General features: G+C 31.8%; 1 protein-coding gene and 1 long non-coding RNA gene across 4 annotated transcripts in view; one reads left to right on the forward strand and one right to left on the reverse strand.

Annotated features, from left to right (window-relative positions):
* Positions 1-24,663, forward strand: part of LOC106466280 (ras GTPase-activating protein-binding protein 1-like) — a 33,229-nt gene that overhangs the window by 7,664 nt on the left and 902 nt on the right. For all 3 annotated transcript variants that reach the window (XM_013926541.2, XM_013926542.2, XM_022394257.1), the window contains exons 2-9: positions 2,799-2,934; positions 12,391-12,472; positions 13,416-13,517; positions 13,967-14,135; positions 14,332-14,431; positions 15,655-15,890; positions 20,880-21,394; positions 23,600-23,659. In XM_013926541.2, coding sequence (XP_013781995.1) covers positions 2,840-2,934; positions 12,391-12,472; positions 13,416-13,517; positions 13,967-14,135; positions 14,332-14,431; positions 15,655-15,890; positions 20,880-21,394; positions 23,600-23,659 — 1,359 coding nt within the window. In that variant the 5' untranslated portion in view covers positions 2,799-2,839. The remainder of the gene's footprint in view (positions 1-2,798; positions 2,935-12,390; positions 12,473-13,415; positions 13,518-13,966; positions 14,136-14,331; positions 14,432-15,654; positions 15,891-20,879; positions 21,395-23,599; positions 23,660-24,663) is intronic.
* On the reverse strand, positions 16,524-18,189 carry LOC111087487. Its single transcript, XR_002612162.1, has 2 exons — positions 17,766-18,189; positions 16,524-16,621 (listed from the first exon to the last, which is right to left on the reverse strand). It is a non-coding gene; the product is annotated as an uncharacterized LOC111087487 (long non-coding RNA).

Below are 24,663 nucleotides of genomic sequence, written 5' to 3' on the forward strand. Positions count from 1 at the left end.
ATCTTGCATTTATTATAATTAAAACCCATCTTCCAGTTACGTGACCAACTCACTAAATGATCTTAATCCTTTTGTAAATCAGCAGCATCTCCTTCACAGCTAGTAACACCCAATACCTTAATATCATCTGCAAATTTAAAGTAATTTATTGACTATCCCTTCATCTATACTTTGTAAATCGAAAAGAGCAAAGGTCCTAAGACTGAGCCCTGAGGTACCCCACTTGTGACATTAATCCAGTTTGATTGAACTCCATTTGTAACAACCCTCTGCTTTCTTCCATCCAGCCAATCTTCTATCCAATTTGCTAACTTATCCCTAATTTTTTTACAAGCCTTTTATGTGACACCATGTCAAATGGTTTCTGAAAATCCAGATACAACAAATCTACACCCTTACCCTTATCTACATAAGCAGTAACCTTTTCAAAGAATGTTAAAAGATTTGTAAGGCAAGATTTTCCCTTAGTGAAACCACAACTGGTGTAAGACTAATTGTTCTATAATTACTGGGACAATTTTTATCACCTCCCTTGAAAAGAGGAATTACATTAGCTATCTTCCAGTCCTCTGGTACCTGCCCATTATTCAAGGACTCACAGAAAATAGTAGCAAGTGGTCCACATATCCAATATTTAACCTCATTCAAAACCCTTGGGGAAATATCTGGCCCAGGAGCCTTAGCATTTTTTAAACTTTCCAATTTTTTCTTAACCAGAATTAATGCAGTCATATTGTTTGATCTCATTTCCATTTATCGATTGATCAAGATGTGGAATACTGCTTAAATCTTCATTAGTAAAAACCGAAGAAAAAGCAAAATTTAATAACCCAGCCATCTCATAATCATCAGATACTAGCCTTCCTTTATCATCCATCAAGGGTCCTATCCTAACATTTTGTTTCCCCTTAGTGTATTTAAAGAAGTCCTTTCTGTTAATTTTTACATTTTCAGCCAACTTTTTGTCGTATATCCTTTTTAATGTCCTAATTTCCTGTTTCACCAACTTTCTCGATCTTCTACAATCTTCCAAGTCTCCTGTCATATTGACCTTTCAGCCATTCATGGCTAACAGTACAGAAGCTAGTGACGTGGCACACATGCACTCATGTTATCATATCCAATAGTGTTAAACTGACCTTTGTTTTTACAAAATGACCTCTCTTGGCTGTGTTTTAGTAGACCAGTATTTTGTATAATACAGTTACACTTCAATTATTATACATTATTTATGTATATAGATTATTGTTATTTAGAAATAAGTTCTTGAAGTTATTTTTCTTAAAACATGGAACAGTAAATAAAGAAGTAAAGCAAACATTTATCTCTTCTAGTTACAACCTTTGTACTCGGTTGCTGCTTGATGTAGGTTGCTAAGCCTTTTAAAATTTCACACATGGAGGATATGAAATGATTAGTTTTTTTAGGTTTTATATATACAGTTGAATAACTTAAAAATCATAAATTACTATATCAATGCCACAGAATTCGAGCAGACTAAAAAAACAAAACCTACCTCCTCAATCTTGGTTCAAAAGAAAAAGATGGCATCCTAAGACTTTAAAATGACTAAGAAAGCCATTAGGGGGACATTCTGAGCTTTCGATTTTTTATTCATATCATAAATAGAAGTAAATGTATATGAGGGAACATTTCCAAAATTGGAAAGAGTTGGGTGGGGTGCCACTGTTTGAATCATTACATGAGCAATATCTTAGCAAATAAAAAAGACAAGGCCTTATTTTATATTCTAGCTTGTCAATATCTGTAATTTGAGTTTCTAATTCGTACAAAACTATAGACTTAGTATTTTGACTTCACAAACATCTAATCTGAACCAGTGCTGCATTCAACATACCATGCAAAACACAAAAATAGATGTTTATGTTTTTCAATATTTATTTTTACATTAAGAAATTGAGTAATGTATAGTAATAAAATTTGAATTATAATCTACAGTTTGATACCAAACTTATTGACAAAAATTCATAAAATGGTAGTTCAATAAAATTTTGAATGCAAGTCAACAAATGTGATAATGGCCTTTCACCCGTGACCCATCTGAAAAGGGTTACGATCAGTTTGTCAAATATCATTGTAAATGACTTGCAGGGCTTAATGTTTTGATTAATATTATCATAAAAACACTTTGAAATTGAAAATTGGTGAATTTCCAACACTGCTTGTTTGCATCCACTAACATCCCATCCCTGTAAGTTTTATGAACAAAGCATAATGTCATGTGTACACAGCCAAACTTTGTAGTGAGATAAATGTTGCATTTTTGTACTCGTAGTTTAATTATTAGTTATTCACTTCTGTATCTTAATTTCCCTCATCTTTTGAATTAGTTTTATAACTTTGATCTATGTCACACTAAGCCTTCAGTTATTGACTTGTTTGTGTTGTTTACTGTCTCTACCTGTTTCAACACCCATTGTAAGTAGCTTATCTAAAGTAAATGGGTGAAATCACTCATTTTCTTTGTAAGACACAATAAATAGGGGACTCCAAAAGCATTTAGTAGGATTAATTGCAATATGGATGGTATTTTTGTTTACATTTTTTGTGACTTTTAGACCCACAAGCTATTTTGCATAAATAGTTGAGAAAAATAGTTAAAAAGCCAGTGGCATCCATATTCATTGTAAGACAAAATTTGATTGGATTTTGATAGACGACTGATCATTATTTTTATGTTAAAATTTTAAAGTACACAAATGGTAGTTGTTTATTGATGTAGTTCATGAATGTCAAATCATGTATATTGTTTTAATACTAGGATGTTTGCATTTCAGGTTACTTCCACTTACCACAGGTTGCAGAAGATAAATACGTCATGGTCATGGATACTCCAAGTCCTCAGTGTGTTGGTCGTGAATTTGTCAGACAGTACTACACTGTTATGAACAAAGCTCCCTTGTATCTTCATAGGTATTGATGCCTTTTTCAGCTACCATGTTGAAGGCAAAAAATCGTTCATTGTTTAGATAGCTGTATCTTCTGCTATATTATGAGTTAATTTGAATTATCTTGCACTTGTAAATGATGTGTATACATGGGATGTAGTAAATCCTCCCATGACTATTCATTGGAATATCATTATTAATGTAATGGTAATTGGATAGCAGTTAATACAGCTGTAAATATTAAAGTAATTTTGATACTTTAATTTTGTGTACTAGTAAATTGTATAGAAGAAAACTAGCATAAAATAATTTATATAGGTTTCTTGAATTATGAATAACAACCTCCTTTTACAATGCTGAGAAATACTGTTTTTATGGATGAAAATGAATCATTCTCTATCATTCCCTTTGATATTGAATATGTAACCTCTCCTGTCTTTTCACTAGAACTATTCTATTAACTCTCTCACTATAGGGTCAGACCAAGGAACCGACCTCATAACCATTTTGTGCTTGTTATAGTTTTCATACTATAACTTTTAATATAGTATGCGTATCTACACAAAATTTTGCATATTATTAGTAAACATTACAAGGCCTTTTTACACAAAGTATCAGATTTTTTAAGTTATGATTTGCTTGTGCATTTTTTCGTTTTGAATGTTGACTGTCCAACATGCAAGTTAATTTGGATTTTAAGATTAAAAATACTTTTTTTGTACCAGAAAATTGTCAAATTTCACATGTGAAATCTTTATAATCTCCTAATAATCTTCAGATAAGTATCAAATGTTTTTTTAGACAAAACTGTATATTTTATCTGTTATTTTCACAATTGTATCTCTGTATGGGTTTGGTCGATATGACTGATCTCGCAACCACCATAAAAAATTTGAAAATTATATGAATACGCTTTTGTCATTCTAGAATGACTACAAATTATAACACTAACATTACAGAAGTTGCAATGCCACGGAGCACGTGCACTTGTTACCATATCCATTAGAATAAAACTGACCTTTACAAAGTGACCTGTCTGGTCTTTGTTCTAGTGGACCAGTATTTTGTAAAATACAGTCAAATTTTAGTGTGTGTGTGTGTGTATATTATTATTACTATTTACAATTACTTAAATTTCAATTATTTTTCTTAAAACATAGTACAGTAAATAAAGAAATATAGAAAACGATGATCTCTTTTACCAACAAAATTTTTACTCACTTGCTGTAATTTATTAAGCTTTGTCAAATTTCGCACTTGGAGGATGTAAAATAAAATACTTTTTTTTAGGTTTTATATATGCATTTTGAAATTAAAAAATCATAAATTACTATATCAATACCACAGAATTCCACTGTAATTTATCAGGCTATATTTGGGTCTAAAAAACATATTTCGAGCCCCATTATCTCTTGCCTCTCCACTTCGATTCTACCATGATAAGGAAGGTTTTCCCATATAAACACTTCACAGAGGCTAAGAAAACTGTGAGGGACATTCTGAGCTTTTGATTGGTTATGTACACATCATAGAGTGGAATAAATGTACATAAGCAAGTATTTCCAAAAATTTAAGAAGGGTGGGACACCTTCTTTGATTCACTAAATATAATAATATATCAGAAAATAGAAAAGATAGTATCAGTAATTTGAGTTTCTAATTCATAAAAATCTGTAACTTTGTATTTGGACATCAAAAACATCTAATTTGAACAAAGCTGCATTCAATATACCACGTACCACACAAAAATTGATACTTATTTTTTGTTTTGTATATTTACATTTAAATTAAGAAACTAACTAATGTATAACACTAAAATTTGAATTATAATCTACAGTTTGATACCAAACTTACTGACATACATTTATAAAATAGTAGTTCAATAAAATTTTGAATGTAAGTGTACAAATTGACATGCCCTTTAACCCCTGACCATAGGAAAGCCCATAGCAATAGGGTTAATTGACATAATCAGTTACCTACAAGCATTATTAAGTGTCATGTAAAATAATAATGTATTAATAAATCAATTAATGTTGCAAAAATCAAATAATTGAAGTTAATGTTTATTATTACTGTTTTTGATTATTGCAACCATCCAAGTAATTGAAATGCCATTATGATTTATTTTTCATTTATCAAGGTTGTTGAGCTTTGTCAGTTAATGTTATTACTCATGAAAATAATCAACCAATTGAAATTAGAGTTTCCAATGATCACTATTTTCAATTATTATAATTATCTTAATCTCATGAAAATAATCGAGTAGTTGAATGCAATCTATTGATGAGTCTGATGATAAATTCTTGACAGGCTCGCTCATTTTGACTGGTATTGTAACTGCCAGGAAAGTATCCATACAATAACTTTTAATGTCGTGGGTGATTCTTCATGAAATTTGGCAACCTTTTAGTAAAAATTACTCATTCTTTGTACACAGAATATCTGATTTTTTTAAATTAAGTATTTTTAATGAAGATTTGTCCATGAATGTACAGAGTCAGTGTTAACTAATCCAAGTGCAAAGTTATTTCCTTAAGATTAAAAAATTCTTGTTTTATCGTAGTTTTGTATTTCATTTGCATAACCTTTAAAACCTCATAAATTAATATCAACTTTTTGTTTCATTAACCCTTTTGAGATGGGTCACAGGTGAAAGGCCATGTCATCTTGTTTGTTGACTCTTATTCAAAATTTTAGTAAACTACTATTTCATGAATATATGTCAATAAGTTTGGTACCAAACTGTAGATTATAAGTCAAATTTCATTAATATACATTACTCAATTTCTTAATGTAAAAGTAAATATTGAAAAACACATAAACATCTATTTTTGTGTGTTGCATGGTATGTTGAATGCAGCACTGGTTCAGATTAGATGTTTATGAAGTCCAAATACTAAGTCTATAGTTTTGTACAAATTAGAAACTCAAATTACAGATATTGACACGCTAGAATATAAAATAAGAAGGCCTTATCTTTTTTATTTGCTAAGATATTGCTCATGTACTAAATCAAACAGTGGCACCCTGCCCACCTATTTTCATTTTTGGAAATGCTCCCCTATATATACGCTTACTTCTGTATATTACATGAATAACCAATCAGAAGCTCAGAATGTCCTGTAGTGTCTTTCTCAGCCATTTTAACAGGCATGGACACCATCTCTTTCTTTTGAACCAATATTTCAAGTAGGTAGGGTGTGTCTTTAGTCTGCTAGAAATTTCATATTTTTTAGATTAAAATTAGGGATGAATGGATAGTAAAATTTGGCCCGTGACTGGGTTCTTCCCTTGCCCATCTCCTCCCCCCCCCCCCAAAAGAAAACAACATACAAAAAATTAGAAACAAAATAAATTTATGTTTATTACATTTATTCAAATAATCATCAATAGAACATTCCAGTTTTACTTGCAAAATGCCTGTATTTTTGAAATTTGTTTAAATTGTACTTAAGGAACAGTAGCATTTTTGGTTAAAGCCTTGGCCTTTTGTGTGTGATAATGTTACCAGCAGTGCTAAAAGCTCATTCTCTGTCTACACTGGTTGTAGCCGATATTCTGGCCATTGTGGGAAATTGAGCTTCATTTGACTTCCAAAAGTGAGGCAAGTGAAAGCAAATGCAGAAACAGTCATGTTCACACATTTTAGAATCATTATTCTGATTAATGCCTAGCCCCAACTTCTCAGACCCTAACCCCTGTTGTTCTCAAAACTCCCACCTTCCCCAGAAATCCACTTCTCAAGCCATGCCTGTTATTAACCTCTATTGTTCTCTGAATCCCCAACTTTCAGTGGCAGGTCAGTCTTTGTTACTCGTAACACATGTTTTTTAACTGAACCAGTTATTGATTGTAACTTTCAGTACTGTATAAGTTGCCACAAAGATTAGGGCTCAGATGTCAAGCTGCAATTGAATACAAAGGTCGTAACTAGAAGATATAATTGTTTGCTTTACTTCGTTATTTACTGTTCTATGTTATAAGAGAAATAAGCTTAAGAAGTTATTTCTAAATAGTAATAATTGATATACATATATAATTGAAATGTGAATGAATTTTACAAAATATTAGTCTACTAAAACATAGCAGAGACTAGTTACTTTGTACAGACCAAAGGTCAGTTTTATATTATTGGATACGGTAACATGAGTGCAGGTGTGCTACGTCATTGTGACTTCTGTATTGTTAGCCAGGCACGGCTGAAAGGTCAATATAATAAAAAATATTAAATATATAGATTTAAGGTATTTAGTCTAAACATTTATGTTTTGTTTTTGTAATTTGTGTTCATTTTAGAATGAAAGACTCATAATTTATATTTATTTCAAAATTTTTTATGGTGGTTAGGAGATTGGTCAAATCTACCGAACCTGTACAGAGATTCATTACTGAAAATAGCAGATGAGAGTTTTTCTTCAGAAACATTTGATAACTATCTGGAAATTATAAAGATTTTGCATGTGAAATTTCAAAATTTTCTGATGCATCAAAGTATTTTTAATCTTAAAATAAAAATTACTTTGCATATTTGATAGGCAACATGCAAAAAGAAAAATAAAGCAGGTGAAAAAAAAACATTGCTTTACAAACCTTAAGGCTTAATTAAAAAAAAATTGATGTTTTGTGTATGAAAGCATTGTAACGTTTACTGATAATGTGACAAATTTTGTTTACGATCGCTTACTAATTTAAAAGGTATAGGCTGAAAACTATAAGAAGCACAAAATGGTTATGAGGTTGGTCCCAGGGACGGAGTCCTGCTAAAAGAGTTAAAGCTTTATATTTTATCCATCCTAAATCACTACATACTCAGTCAATTTGATCAGCTCATAACTACCATGCAAATTACAGATTTCGAAACAGTACCACCTCCTTCCACCCAAAGCTACCTTGATTCTAGGCTGCCCTCAGAGCATTGCTAAAAAAATATTTTTGTTACAGTACACCAGTCTTTATACTCCATCAGTTTTGAGCCATTTCAAAATGTGCTAATCATGTGACTACAAAATTTTGATAGTGCTTGATCACAAATTTGTCAGTTTCAACTTCAAGTTTGATTTCCATTGTTTCTATTCATTTGTTTTAGAATGTTTTTTTTTTTACCCGGATTCTACTTTGTTCATATGACTTCAACAGCAACAATGGTTCTGACACAAGTCACCAGGTTTCAGGGTTGACGATGTTTGCTGAGGAAGTACAAGCTTTTGTTCACAGGGGGTTCATGTCTTACATTCAGCCAATGATTTCTTTTGATCATGTTACAATTTTTTTCTGAGGAAAGATATAACTACTGAGTGGAAGTTTCTTTCTTCTGCTCCTTCCACCTGTTACCATGTCTCCATGTTATCTCCTGGGTTAGGTATTGTTTTTTTTTCCCAGTAGATCTGTGGTAAGTTTTTCAGTGTATTCTTCACTCCCAGTAGGTATACTCATGTTTAGCAAATTTATGTCGGCTTTTGTGGACTGACTTAATTTCCTCATGCAATAATTTAGGTCATTCACGTCTTCTCTGCTCAATATTTGGTAAGTTATATTTTTATATATTTTTTACCATCTAAGTTACTATAGTTTAAGTTTGCATTTAGAGTCTATTACTTTGTTTTTGTTCAATTTTTGGTATATGTATGGGTTTAGCACTGTTACTGTTTGGGTAATTGTAACCTTGACCATGTTTGAAGGTGTGTTAGTTCATTATTTAACTTCATTTCACTCTTTATGTTAGTTAGTTTGTAAGTTCCATTTTCTTTACTACTAGTCAATGTATTTCTGAATTAGATTTGTGTCAGAATTTGTTACTGTAAACTGGGTGCCTTTTCATTCTCATGATCTTCAAGGTAGGTTTCACTTTTGTGTTGTGCTGGACTTACATTTGATATTTATGTGTCTTTTCTCTTCTAAGTTCCTTTAGTGACTTTGTACTTTAGATGTTGCTTATTATTTTGTTTTATGTTGAATTTAATAATTTTACAAGTTTGTTATTTTTATGTACTTTGTAGACTATACAAATTTCTAGTTTTTTATAGCCTGTTAGTAATCAGTACTTTCTCTAATTATTTTTTGTGTGTGTTTTTTACCACACTTCATGGCAGTTCCATGGGTTCTGAAGTTCTGCCTTCAGTTTCACTTCCCTCTATCACCTTCCCTCCTCCTTGGGATTGTAACTCTTCCTGTCATTTTGTCTAGTCTGTTCAAGACCTACTACACCTAGGTGCTGTCAAATGGGTGGTACCCACTCAACCTGAATTTTACTCCCGTCAATTTTTTGTCCCTCAAAAGATGTTGAAATTGAAGATCTGACCCCGTTGAACTCTTATCTGGACCCACCTTGTTTCACCTCTGACTTTGGGTGGTTTTTTCCCCCGATCTCTGGATGACCAAACTGTCACCTCGTTTTCTTCAGTTTGTCCATAAGGGTTGTCTTCCAGTTCCAGGTGTGAGGGGTTCTCTCTAACCTTTGGGAGTGTGGGTTTCCTTCAAAGCTCTCATTCCCTTGGTTTGACTCACATGTGTTCCTTTCAGTGGATGCTTCTTGACCAGTGGAACTTCTCCCACAATGCCTTTGACCATCCCATTACCCTTCCGCTGGGATCAGGGCCAACCTTGCTTGGTGACTCGACAGGGAACTGACCATGGTTGGGATTCCCATTCCTTCACCTTGTCTGGAGTCTCATCTTTTTACCGATTCTTCCGTGGTGGGTTTGTGGGTGATTTCCTTGAGTTCTTCGGTCAATGGCCCATCAAGGAGACTACTCTCTGTTTTCAACATCCTGGAACTTTTGGCAGTTCATTGGGTTCTGTATCATTTCCTCATGCTCTTGAGGGGATGGGTAGTTATGTTTCATTCTGACTATTGCACTGTCATCGGCTATATCACCAAGCAAGTGGAAACCAAATCCAAATCTCTTTGTTTTCAGACTCTGGATCTTCTTAACTGGACTCACGACCACTATATGGTGATCTTGGCATGTCACATTCTCAGCGTTATGAATCTGGTGGCCGATTGCTTATGTTGACCCAACCAGGTTTTCCCCACAGTGATCCCTTGGTAGATGTGTTCTTGACTGGGAACACCACATATAGATGTTTGCCACTCACTGGAATGCCACATTTCTACCTTTTTGTCTCCACTTCAACACCTTTCAGCTTTGGGAGTAGGTACATTCAGTCAGGATTGGAGGGGTCTTCAGCTATATGCCTACTTTCTGATCAGATTCCTCTCCTGAGTCCTTTCCCTTATATAGACCACTACTTGTTGTTCCATACTGGCCTGCTCAGACATGTTTCCCTCTGTTCTGGTCCTTACCCCTATCCCAGTCTTTCCTCTCACAACTGCGATCAGACAGAGTTCATTCTAATGTTACAAAACTCCATCTTCACACGGGACTTCAGGCTGGGCCTTTTATTCAGCTTAGGGACTCACCCTTCCATTCCTGTTCCATTCAATCTTCCTCCTTGGCTGTGTATCAGAGATGATGGTTTACCTTCAGATCTTGGTCTATTCACCATGTATTTCATACACTTCCCACCCTTCCTCCCAACTGAGATGCTGGTGTTTATGGTTTGTCCCTGCCTATTCTTGAAAGTGTGGATTGTTCTTTATGAGGGAGATAGCTGTGCCAGTATAGATGGTCCAGTATGATTGGTGGAGAGTATTCACATGCTATGAAATGGTGCAAAAATGATGGGGGTACAAAGACTGGTGTACTGTAGCAAAATTTTTTTAGCAATGCTTAGAGGGCAGACTATGATCGAGATAGTTTTTGTTTTTAGAATGACTGCAGATTGTAACAGAAAATTACAAGTGTTTATCCTAAACAGCTTAAGGCTCATAACAGTTTACATCTGTTTTTATTTGTTGTTTGTTTTATTGCTCTTTGAACAATAACTACTAATTCTGCAATGCAAGCTGTAAATCACATGGAAAACAAATAGCTGAAGCTACCATGTTGAAATATGTAATGCACAAACTGCTCATGAGCATACCTTGTGGAGAAATTTTATTTTTTCATTATCTATCTTAATAATTCTCGTATTTACAGTTTACTTAGTTTTATAACAACAGTAAAAGATATACATGAAAATATAATTTAGTACTTATGTTTGCCCTCATGTTTTTCTTGCTGTCTGTCCTACAGAAGAAACTTGAGATTTTTTTGTAATTGATGATAATACTACATTAAATAATTTTAGACTTAAAATAAGACCCAAAACTTGAGCGCTTTTGAATAGTTGACTATTTTTCTTCAGGAGAACAATGGTCAACTATTCAAAAGCGCTCGAGTTTTGGGTCTTATTTTAAGTCTATTACACTTTATATGTGATCCTTTGTGCTAACTCTTTTATCAAAATTAAATAATTTTATTCATTTTAAATATACACTTATGAACACAAAATAATAACATGCATACTGCCTAATATCTATTGTAATTTTACTGGCTTTATAACTAAGGCATAAGTGGCTTAAAATAATTCCTTCAGATACTCCATCTTAACTCTGGAATAGCAACTTTCAGTTTGTAGGTGAAATAATTAATCTACTGAGAAAATGGTAGCATTATATAGTAAATTCTGTAAATTAAAACATTATTGTTCTGTTGATTATAAATGATGGAATAGCAAGAATTAGAGAGTTATTGGCAATTTGTGAAAGAAGGAGGATGTAACAGTTGGGCATGTGAAGTAGGTCTAACTTTCTAGCTTATAACTCCCTCAAAAAAGGAGATTGAAGGCTATAAAAATTAGATAATGCTTGGAAATATCTATACTAGAAAGAGTAATTTATGTTAAACTCAGGACATCAGGAAGGTGATGAAAAAAGATAGAAAATGGGCAAGTTGGAGTGAACAAATATTACAATGCACATTGCAAGGAGATTGAGAATTTATTTAAATGTTTCCTCTTGAAATTAAGAAACTAATACATATATAATACTAAAATGTAATTTATTAACTAAGTTCTAATGCACAATTTATTCATATGCACTGATAATAAAATAGTTTGAATTAAATTTTGAATGTAACTGTAAAAAGTCATGATATGTGTGCTTTAACCTACCTATAGCGAGAGAGTTAGTTTAATCAATTAGTAAACTCCATATGTCATTTATCAATACTTTTCACCATCCATTTACTTTATTATACCTCTCATATGTGGGTTTAATCAGTAACTCTGAAATTAATCTTTATAGTATTCTATACTTCTGGTGATTTTATGAACAATTTTAGGTTCTGGGAGATGATTTATATGGCAGATTGTCCTGTTGGACACTGATTGACACTTATTCTTATAAGGTGTGTCTAAAGAAAAGTTGTACTTCTATTAGTGTGCACGAATCCCAATAAACTTATTTTTGTAGATTTTTTTCTGTATTCACTTTACCTACATATTTTGTTCATGTAGTAGTGTAAGACAGGTTTTTATATAGGCATATTAAAAACAAGATCAAGTATCTACTATTTTCTCCAATTTATATTTTTAGGTTTTATAATTATAACTCTTCATTTGTTCATGGAGCATTGGATTGTCCTGGACAAGAATCAAAGCCTGTAGTGGGACAGCAGGTAAGGATGAAATACATGCTTAATGCTGTTACAAACGTGAATGTAATTTTATTTTGATGTGACTCTTCTCTGTTTTGTTTTTTTAATATAAAAGTGTTTAAACTTTGTAGCCTTCCTCTTACTTCGTGATTTATTTAGGTTTTATGAACAATTCCAGATGACTCTGCAAGTTTGTTTGTTTTTGAACCTGGTAGAATTGCATATTACACATTTATATATCATTTTTTTGCCAAAGTTTAAGTTAACAACTAATAGAACTCCTGAATGACACCTTTGTTCAGTTTTGAGATTGAAATGCTGTAGCTGTTGTAAAAAAAAAATCTTACTAACTGTAAAAGCTGTGAATTGTAATAAAATATATATGTTATTGATTAGTGGGTATGGACATTAAATTCCCTATGGTTATAACCTGTCATTTTAGAATTGCAAAAATATAATAGTACTATATAATGCTGCTATGTGTGATGAAATGCATTAAATTTGCCTATAATTTTTATAATTGCAAACATATAAAAGAAATAACACTGTATTACTGTTATATAGGGAGATAATTATTACAAGTACTTGTAACTTATGTTTTTGCAATGCCCTAGCATCAGCTGCCCTTAATCTCTCATTACTTTGGAGATATTTAAATATCGGTAACTTTTTAACCAGTGTTTACTTTGAAGACATCAAAATAACCTCATTTTACTTTGGAAATAGCTAAGTATATGTTTATAGAGGACTTAAAATTTTTTAGGCTTATAAGCTTTATATGAAAATAATAACTTGGAAATAATAAAGCAATATATTTTATTTTAAGGATAAAAAAAATTCTGAAAAATGTGATATTATTCTTGGATTGGATTGGTTATCATTCAACCACTATTAATTATGTAGCTAGTATATAAAGCATTGATAGTATTTCTTACCTTTTTTTTTTTTTTTCAATTTTTTAAAGGCCATTCATCAGAAAATTATGCAGCTGAATTTCCGAGACTGTCGTGCAAAAATTCTTCAAGTGGACAGCCATGAGACATTAGGGAATGGAGTAGTTGTACAGGTAACGGAAAGGGAAACAAAAAATATTATTGTATTTGATTATTTTCTTTTGTTTTAAGTTTTACATGCAGATAGTTGGGCATAAATCCAAGATCTCTACTAACGTGTATCAGGTATGGTTTCGCATAATTCATATTAAGTATCGGCAACAGTTAATTACTCTTACTTTAGATAAGCTGAAAGTAATAATTCTTAACTCATCTTTTACCTTTAAATAAGTGTATTAGTAATTTATTTGATTTTAACTTTCTGTTGTGGTGACTTAGTACCAATAACCCTTAAACCATTTTTATCTTGGAGAAATGCATTGATAACTCTTAACCACTCTGTACTTTAGAAATAACTAGGTTATAGTAATTCCTAACTCATCTTTATTATGTAGATAGTTTATAAAATTCAGCTTTTTTCTTATACATTTACAAAATGTATTTTTGGCTTATGTATCCACAGGTTGCAGGAGGATTGTCAAACAATAGCCAAGGAATGAGACCATTTGTCCAAACATTTGTGTTAGCTCCCCAGTCCCCCAAGAAGTACTATGTAAGAAATGATATCTTTCGTTATCAAGATGACATTTATGATGATGAAGAAGTAACAGACAACCAGGAAGAGACCATTGGTAATCAGAAATTCTCTAATATAGAAAATTCTGCCAGGCAATTTCAATTTCATACATTTAATTTGGAAACAAAATGTTCAATTGTGTTATACCTTTATATTGTACAGAAAAGACACCCACACTATTTATGATGATATACACGTTTGCAATGGTTACAAACATGCAATGTTTTATAATTATGTATTTTGTCTTGCAGACAGAGAGATTGAAGAGACAGTCACAGATATACCAGACAGTCCACCAGTGAAAGTTGGTGACCCTGCTGCAGGGGATTATTTTGGACCTGAAGTAATCAGGTATAAACAACTTATAAAACAAATTTACATTCTTTTTACTTGGTATGTAATAGAAAGTGTTTTAGGCTTGTTTCAATATTGTGAGGCTATGTTTTTAAAGAAGCTATCTTATATCTTGAAACTATGGACAAGTACTTATTAAACTTGTCCTTTGATGTCCAGTAGGCATGTATGATAAACTAGCACAAAGTTTTAACTCTGTATCTTGTAGGTAAAACAAATTATAGCTATTATTTGATTTTGTTTCTAAATGTTATTACATAGTTTCAAAGAATATAAAAAATGTTGATATGAGAGAAGAATTAAACAAAATTGAATCTTCATAAGAAGAAATTTAAGTATGACCTGTAATGGTGTTGGTCAACTTAGTTTCATTGACCAAGTGAATGTTTTTTCCTAGTTGGTTTAATTGTGTCATACAATTAATATAATATAAAATCAGAAGTAGTGTTCATGAATTGTTTTTTAATTTTCATGTAAAATAAAAATATCAAAACAAGAGAACAAATTGAAAATAAGTTTCGGAACTAAAAAAAAATTGTTATCTACATTAACTTAAAAAACTACTTATTATTCAAGTGATGTGTAGGGAATGTTGCTGTTCTTTAAAAAATAGTGTAGGGAGTACATTTTCATTAGAACATAAAACTGATTAAATATTTATTCTTATGATGCATAATATACTTTCCCATCTTACAAGTCTACATTACTAAAATATGACCAATACTAAAGTGGAAGAAAGTATCAATGAAATGATGCATAGCCTACTTGTTTCTATCTCAAGAACTTATAGCAAGTTTAAAATAAAGGTTTATTGGAAGTTACAATGTATTTGTTGTTGTTTTTTATAGTGTTTGAGTTCCATGTTTAGTTACCAGGCAACATCATGTACAACTGTAAGGCCTCACTGTAAGAACAAAGTTATACAAGTGCAAGTACAAACCATTTGTATATGTTCACTTTATGTGAAAACCAAGAGTATGAAATTGATTTATAATCTGAATAGCTGTCACTTGTGTAGAATATCCTTGTGAATATCATGTAGTTACTAAAAAACATGATAATCCAAATTTTAAGAGTTATGGATGAAAACTTTACATTTATTGAAAACAAAATGTATCCCCACCCAAAGAGTTAGTTTAAAATCAGTAATTTTTAAATTAAATATTGCATGTTTATGTTGTCATTGCATAAAGTTTTACTGACTAAGTTGTGTATTGCAGTCCTCCAAATGGCAATAGTCATGAGATGGAAACCTGTCCACCAGAAGAACCTATTTCTCCTGCTGTATCTCCAGAAGCACAATGTCCAGCAGAGGCTGAAATTGAACAAGAAATTGAGCCTGAACCAGAGCCCCAGAAATCTGAATGGGATTTGCCTGATGAGCAATTTACATCGGAGGGGCAAAGTCCTGCTGATGAACCAGAGCCTGATGATGCTACTGGTTCTTTACAGCCAGGTGAGCAATTGTTGTATATGAACCTGTTGATGTTGGGTTTTTATAGCTAGGTAAATGGCTATATCTGATATCCTGATACTTCTCGTTATTTGTGCTTCAGTTGTTAACATTTTAATATCGGATTCCTTTTAATTCTATAGTATTACATTCGCTTTAAACCACAGGAGCAGTTTGTTCTCCATCAAAAGCAATAAATCAGTGGAAGCCCAATAGCTGTTAGTGGTAGAGCTGTTGTAAACATGTGATCTAGGGAATGTCTTAGTGTAATTTTAGATTGACTATTATATTGAAGTTTTGTTTAGCCAAGCTGAGAAGTTTATAGTTTTTACATTTTAGTTTTCTTAAAATAATATAGCAATAAAAGAAAAATATGCATAAATAAGATGTATAGTACTCTCTGCTCTTTCAGTTGATGCTTTTTTTCCCCTGAACCTCACTGAATCTTGCAAATTTGGGTAACTTTCAAATATGCAATTTTAGAACACAAACATTGATCACAAGAATAGAATGTTGCAAAACTACTATAATTTATATGGCTTTTTAAGTAAACCATAATTAGGTTAAAAAATTCTTAAATGGCTCAGAGCAACAAAATAAATTGGTCCGTGGTAGATCATTGGAAAGTTTCTTTTATTTGACACCTTCTATCCCTGCATGCATAAGGTTCAGGCCTCCCTCCTTTGGCAGCTTCACCATTTTGGCACCACAGTACAGAGATTCTTCTATTTTACCTTTTTTATTTTGTTTTTACTCCTGATACTCTTCTTATAGGAGTGCCCTGACTTGTCTGGCCAGTAAACCCTAGTTAGGTTTGCTGGGGGACATGGTTTATCCACGTTTGAATTTCGGGTGTCCTGGTCTATAGCAAAGAGTGGTCTTTGTGGTAATTGTACATTTCATGGCCATCTGTCAGAAACCATTTTGTGTCTTAGGAGAATATTCTCTGTAACCCGTCTTTGTTTCTGTTTCTTGTTCAGCTCAGGACATCTTAAATTTTGGAGTTGTAATTTTATGTACATAGAGAAGCCAGTTGGTGTATTTGTTTCATTGAAAATAACTGAGATAAGTATATCTTCACTTCTCCACGTTCGTGTTTAGGTCCCCATTGGAGTGTATTAAAATTTTGGGTTTAGGTACATACTATTTCTGAACATGTACAGACATGTTTAGGACTTGTGAGAAGTGCTAACCTTTGTAAAGTTGAATGATTAACTCATTTACCTATGAATATTGATTTCATCAATTAATGTCAGTAAAATTATTGAGGAATTTAAATTAGTGTTTTTCATTATTCCAACCATCCAATAAATCAAAATATTCCCATTATGATTTCTCATTGTTATTTTTGATTAATTTAAGTTTGTTCGGCATAATAGATTAGTATCTCAACTGAAAGTGTTGAATCAACATTTTGCTGATTCAAAATAATTTAACTCAATTTGCACTGCAATATTTGTGTACAAAATAATGACACATTTTTCACCTATGGTTATCTTATTCTCTACCTGTAACATATCAAGTGGTATGTGTTGTTAAGTTTGTTTCTTTGTACAGTGAAGGTATGCTTAAAGTATCAATGTACTTCATCATCTAGACATAATTATGGAAATTCTCTTCACCACCAATTGTTTGATTGCCTCGAGATAGTTGTGTTCATATAAATTCATAAACTCATTCACCAGAACTAAGCATACATAACATCTGTCAACCTATACCTAATGGTAATCTCACTGGTCACGGTTATGTTTAGTGTTTATCTGATTTATAATTGTTGTCATGAAATAATGTTTACTTTCATCTACAAAGATTCAATAATTAGTAGGCTTGTGAACATTTGTGGGAAGAAATTGACAGAATAGTATTAGTCGTTTTCACCTTTTATTTTGTTTTTACTCCTGATACTCTTCTTATGGGAGTGCCCTGACTTGTCTGGCCAGTAAACCCTAGTTAGGTTTGCTGGGGGACATGGTTTATCCACATTTGAATTTCGGGTGTTCTGGTCTATAGCAAAGAGTGGTCTTTGTGGTAATTGTACATTTCATGGCCATCTGTCAGAAACCATTTTGTGTCTTAGGAGAATATTCTCTGTAATCTGTCTTTGTTTCTGTTTCTTGTTCAGCTCAGGACATCTTAAGTTTTGGAGTTGTAATTTTATGTACATAGAGAAGCCAGTTGGTGTATTTGTTTCATTGAAAATAACTGAGATAAGTATATCTTCACTTCTCCACATTTGTGTTTAGGTCCCCATTGGAGTGTATTAAAATTTTGGGTTTAGGTACATACTATTTCTGAACATGTACAGACATGTTTAGGACTTGTGAGAAGTGCTAACCTTTGTAAAGTTGAATGATTAACTCATTTACCTATGAACATCGATATCATCGATTAATGTCAGTAAAATTATTGAGGAATTTAAATTAGTGTTTTTCATTATTCTAACCATCCAATAAATCAAAATATTCCCATTATGATTTCTCATTGTTATTTTTGATTAATTTAAGTTTGTTCGGCATAATAGATTAGTATCTCAACTGAAAGTGTTGAATCAACATTTTGCTGATTCAAAATAATTTAACTCAATTTGCAGTGCAATATTTGTGTACAAAATAATGACACATTTTTCACCTATGGTTATCTTATTCTCTACCTGTAACATATCAAGTGGTATGTGTTGTTAAGTTTGTTTCTTTGTACAGTGAAGGTATGCTTAAAGTATCAATGTACTTCATCATCTAGATATAATTATGGAAATTCTTTTCACCACCAATTGTTTGATTGCCTCGAGATAGTTGTGTTCATATAAATTCATAAACTCAATCACCAGAACTAAGCATACATAACATCTGTCAACCTGTACCTAATGGTAATCTCACTGGTCACGGTTATGTGTAGTATTTATCTGATTTATAGTTGTTGTCATGAAATAATGTTTACTTTCATCTACAAAGATTCAGTAATTAGTAGGCTTGTGAACATTTGTGGGAAGAAATTGACAGAATAGTATTAGTTGTTTTCACCTTGTTACTGGTTTCAGAATGATGTGTATATGATACATTTTTATACACAGCAGCTTAGGATTTAAAAAGTAACTTTTTAGTTGTTGTACTTATAGGCTAAAGATGTATCAGATTAAATGAAGTGTAGTTCAAAATGTCTTTAAAAAACTCAAAACAAGCTAAAAATAGGAATATCAAGCTTGTGAAAATAATTAATTGATAATCTGTAGAGACATAATATATGCTCCTGCTATAATTACTTTTTAATTTACAAACTTTCAGGAGTAGTAAATAAAAGTTATAATATCTAGTATATCTTTGAAATAACTTGCATGGGTAATTATTGTGGTACTGTTTTTTTAAAGATGTATTTAAATCTTTACTTAAGCAATTATGGAAAAATGAAGATTATTTCTGTTCATTATTTGTTTTTCATTTTCTTTAACTGATTTTTGTGCATCTGCACATAATATACTGTACACTAAGTATGAATTGTGCAGTAATGTACAATTACGTTAGAAAAGAAAGTGCTTGCATTTGTTTTCTTATGCAGTATTTGACAACTAAAAGGCATTGTTAACGTTTAAAAAATGGTTTTGTTCACTTTTGTAGATATTAATAAATAATGTGAGTTCTTTTTTATTTTACACATCATAAAGCCCCCCAGTGGCATAGCGGTATGTCTGCGGACTTACAATGCTAGAATCTGGGTTTCGATACCCGTGGTGGGCAGAGCACAGATAGCCCATTGTGTAGCTTTGTGCTTAATTACAAACCAACAAACACATCATAAAATGTATACATACTAAAAAAATCATAAATGTGCAGAACATGCCTTGGATGTATTCTAGCATTTTTACTTATTTTATAACATAAATACAAAACCTAGATCTATGTAGAGTTTATATAGATGAATTGCACATATATGTACATAAGACCATATTGTAACAGTTTTGATAGAAATTTAACAGTTAAGTCAGAGGCTACTTTAAAATGTTATGCAAAACCTTAGCTAACATTTGAACAAAGTTCATGTACTTGGAACTTGAATGTTCTCTTCATGTACAAAAGGTACTCATTCTGTTAATATACACATCTTCACACGTGCACATGATGTAAATGAAATTGTTAAACACTGAAGATCATATGACCCATTTATAAATACTGAATGGCTATTAAGTTCATAAATGTTTATGGGAAAAACTACACATTTGATGCATCTTGTTTTCCATGACTATTTCACATGTTTGTTACATTTCATGGAAGTCTAGATTTAGTTCTGCGAAGCTCTAAACTTAAACTTTGTAAGGGTTCATATCTAAAAATTTCTGGAAATTTTAAAATAATTTTTAAGACTTCTCAACTCATTCAGTTTTATATATATATATTATGGGAATTAAGAGGTTAAAGTAGTTTCAAATTTTTGTCAAAAATTGTAGTAAGAATTCAAGTAAACATCAGTACACACATAGGTACAGTTGAGGAACAGTGTAAAAAAAAAATACATATGTGGTAAAGATGGACGTGCACTCCACATCTTGTAATATACAAGTATGAAATATGCTTTTAACCTTCAGTGACAAATATAGTTGTGGACCTATTCCTAAACTTATGAAATTTTTGTAAACTTGCACTAAAGCATCCCTTAAATTACTTTCAGAAACCATGCATGAGAATATTTTGTTTACTTCAAAGAGAACTGACAAATACATGGCAAGAATTAGTCAAATATTTCAATGCTTTATGAGTTAACTTAAAAATACAAATTGATTGATTATAAGCATTGTGTAGATAGTCTTCTGAGTAAGGAAAACAGGAACAAAAAAAAGAGATTAGGAAAAAGTAAAAACAATAAAAGTTAAGCATATGTTCAGATTCTGTGAACATTAATAATCAGATCAGTATGTGGTATTTTGTTACAGAAGATTGTAATTAAAGTATTTATGATTGAACTGTTTTATGTGTGTGACTTGCTTTAATTTGATGGTTACAGAACCTAAGACCTATGCCAACATGGTAAGTAAACATGCAGTTGGTGTAGGGGGATTTCTCCCCACTGTAACAGCACTTGGGTCTGTGGACAATGCAGTAGAGCCTCAGCCTAAACCAGAGCCTGCTGTGTTTACCAAGGTTCAACCAACAGGTTTGATATCTACTCCAAATTCTTCCTTGGTGACTGGTGGAGCTTCAAACTTGGGTGCAGGTACATCTCAAACCCAGAGAATGCCTCGTCCTCCCAGAAGCTCTTTTCAAGGAACGAATCGTGCAGATGTTCGAGAGGCTACTCCCAGCTCTGTGACGGGAAGAATAGGTGGGACACCTGATTCAGAAGGAAGAAAAATGGGTATTTTACCTTACCCAGATTCACAGCAGCTTTTTGTGGGGAATTTGCCCCACTCTATCAGTGAGGAAGAACTGAAGGAATTCTTCAGTCAATATGGCAGAGTTTTGGAAATGCGCATCAACACAAAGCCTCCCATGAAGATGAACAGTGGTACTAAAGTACCAGTAAGTTTTATGCATTTATTCTTTGATGCTCCTTTCAAATGTTGTAAATTTTATTATTCTTAGAAGATTGTTTATTTTCATTTGGAGATAAAAGTTTATGCTAGTTTTTTAAATTGAGATTGAATTATTTTATTATGTATAGCTGGTTCCATGTGCCTGTTATAATATTAAATACGAATGTTCATAAGATATTCTATCAGCTGAACTGTAAATTGTTTTTAAGAACAAAACTAAGATTAAAAATTAATAATACAGGGTGTCTTTAAGTTACTAAACCATTTTATTAATTGAATATAAAAGAAACCACAACATATAAACAAATGCAGTTTATGGCATGTGATAGACTGGCATCTGAAGTTTTTTCCCACCGGTTTAGATGAGATTATGTGAAAGACATTGTTTTTAAAATGAAAGTGTGCCTGATTAACCAGTGCAGTTGCTACAATTACTTCGGAGATGCTAGCATATTCATAAGTGGACGTTGATTATAACCTTGACATTCTTTGAGACCACTGACAAATCCCTGGTGTTAACCTCCATTATATTGTAAACTTCGGTTGTTTATCTTATTTATTTCTCATACTTTTCACTTAGTAAAATAGTTTAATAACTTATGGCCACTCAGCTATTTTTCTGTCAGAACTTGTAATGACACAAGCAACTCCTGATGGGGCTGTTTAAAGTATGATGTAATTCAAGAATGTACAGATTTTCTGGATACTGTACCTCACTCATCATTGTCCAGATTTTGGGAATTTAACTTGTACTAATCTTGTGGATTGATTATTTTATGAAATGAAGGCTAGTACTATCATTAGTGTGTAGTAAAAATGATGATAATTTCATCACATGAAGATGCTACTGTTGAGACGTTTCTTTTTTTTTCAGTCACAAGAGAAATTTCAATTAATTAGTTGCAAGAAAAGTCAATTTTTGATTAGCATGTTATTAATGATATGTGAATTCTAAATGTAAGTTTCTAAACCATTAATTATTCAGTTTAGTACAGGAAAACAGAAGTATATAGAATAATTTGGATGAAGGGAAGTGGCACTTTGAAATGTAAAAAAATATTCTAAAAGAAAAATCAGAAATTGAAATACCAGATTCTTTGAAACAAAGTAATTGTTTTGAAAGGGATGTTGAGAGCTTTCTTGAATCCATTGAATTATGCTCAAAAGCCCAAAATAAATGACCTAGTTGCCTCAATTACAAGATCAGTTTCAGAACTGCAAATGTTAAAAGAGTAACTACTGCTTACACGTTTTATTGGAACCTCCATCTTTTGTAATAATACTTTGGAGATGTAAATTGATCTGTATTATAATCATATACTATTGGATTATGCCAAAAATATCATTAACAGTGATGAAACAATGCATTTTAATCTGTATGTGTTTGAGTGTAAGAAAAGTATACATTATCCAGTTATACTGATTACCAGGTTAATTTTTAGTGTCATTATAAGAACATAGTTTTCTGTGATGGAAGTTAATATTAATTGGTTATGAGGGATCATTATAAAATATGTGATTATTGGTCTTCTGTGATCTGTATGAAATTCCATTTCACATTAAATTTCAGCTTCATATTTGTCATCATTTGTAACAAATGGTTGCAAAATAAAATCCATCGTCTCAGTACAGGTGAATTTGAATGTGAAATTGTGTTTGACAAAAATGCTTGAACTTTGTGTCCTTGAGGGTATAAGAACCATGGAAAATGAAGCTACAAGTAAACATTTATGATTATGCTCTATTTGTATGATTGCTAAGTCAATGAAGCATTAAAAATGTTCAGTGTCCATCTTTATCAGTGCATGACTTTGTAACATCTACACACTGACTGACATTTTCCTGCACAGATTGGAGCTTAATTGTTGATTCATTAAATATTACCATTCTTAATATGTTGAAATTCTTGTTGGTTTTAACAAATTCTTAATGAACGTGCTCCACACCTCCAAATGAAATAGAGAACATATGCAGTTTCCATTATTTGTTTTGGAAATAATTATGTTTATGTAGTTTTAAAATATTTCATCAATTATTGCTTGAAAGATTTTTATTGTATAAAACATATCTGGAAGAACAATTGGAAGTGAAATGGCAAAAGTTATTATTTTGTGAAAACAAAAACAGGATGTTTTCATTTATAGATTATTCAAAACTACATTTGTTGAACTTTTTGTTTTATCTTATTTAGAACTTTGGTTTCATTGTAATGGATGATCCTGCAGATGTGTCCAATATTTTACAGAAGAAGGTAAGATATTCTTAATGTTTGGTTATTTCAATAAATATGTATTATGAAGGTTTTAAAGAGTATTTCAGTAACAACTGAAAATATTACAGGAAGTAAAATATCTTGTATATGTAGTATCTACAGTTTATATAGAACTTCTAACTTTCTACTTTACAAAATTATAATAGTGGTGTTATATTAAAAATTATTTCTAGGGCTTTTATTTTTTTAAATTGATAATAACATACATAAAACTATGATGTTAAATTCAAGTACTTTTTTAAGAAGAATAAAACATGCAAAGAAACTTGTAATATGTGATATATATAATGGGTAGTTGGTAGGCAGACCACAGTACAAGAACTTGTAATATATATATATAATGGGTAGTTGGTAGGCAGACCACAGTACAAAAACTTGTAATATGTGATATATATATAATGGGTAGTTGGTGGCAGAATACAGTACAAAAACTTGTAATATGTGATATATATAATGGGTAGTTGGTAGGCAGACTGCATTTCAAATGTGAACTGTCAGTACATATCAAACAGACCAGAAATCATATGATATTTTTAATTTTATAAGAAAATTGCATTTACACCGAGATCTTTAGGACAACACAGAAAAAAACTGTATAAAAATTATAGTGGACATGCATTCTACAGTATATTAACTTGCAAATTTTGAAACTAAAGCACGTTTGTTATATTGCTCACAGAAATGAAAACCATGTTGGAAATTAATAATTTTGAGAGGCTTATCTGTGGAGGAAATATAAAGTGGTGAAAGATGTTTCTCTGCCTCATGACCTTATTGTAAGCAAGAAATGGAATCTTGACTACTTGTGGTCTATTGAGTATACAGATTATTGTGTTAATCTTACATTGTTAAACTGTGTATAGTTAAAAAAATAGTTGTGGTTACATAGTGTACGCTCAAAAATATTTTGCACAACTGTTGAGACCCATGTCCCATTATTAGTAAGGTGACAATGTACCAAAAATAAGGTTTGTTTTCTATAT

The sequence above is a fragment of the Limulus polyphemus genome, unplaced genomic scaffold (assembly GCF_000517525.1).
Source record: "Limulus polyphemus unplaced genomic scaffold, Limulus_polyphemus-2.1.2 Scaffold2211, whole genome shotgun sequence".
Taxonomy (NCBI): Eukaryota; Metazoa; Arthropoda; class Merostomata; order Xiphosura; family Limulidae; genus Limulus; species Limulus polyphemus.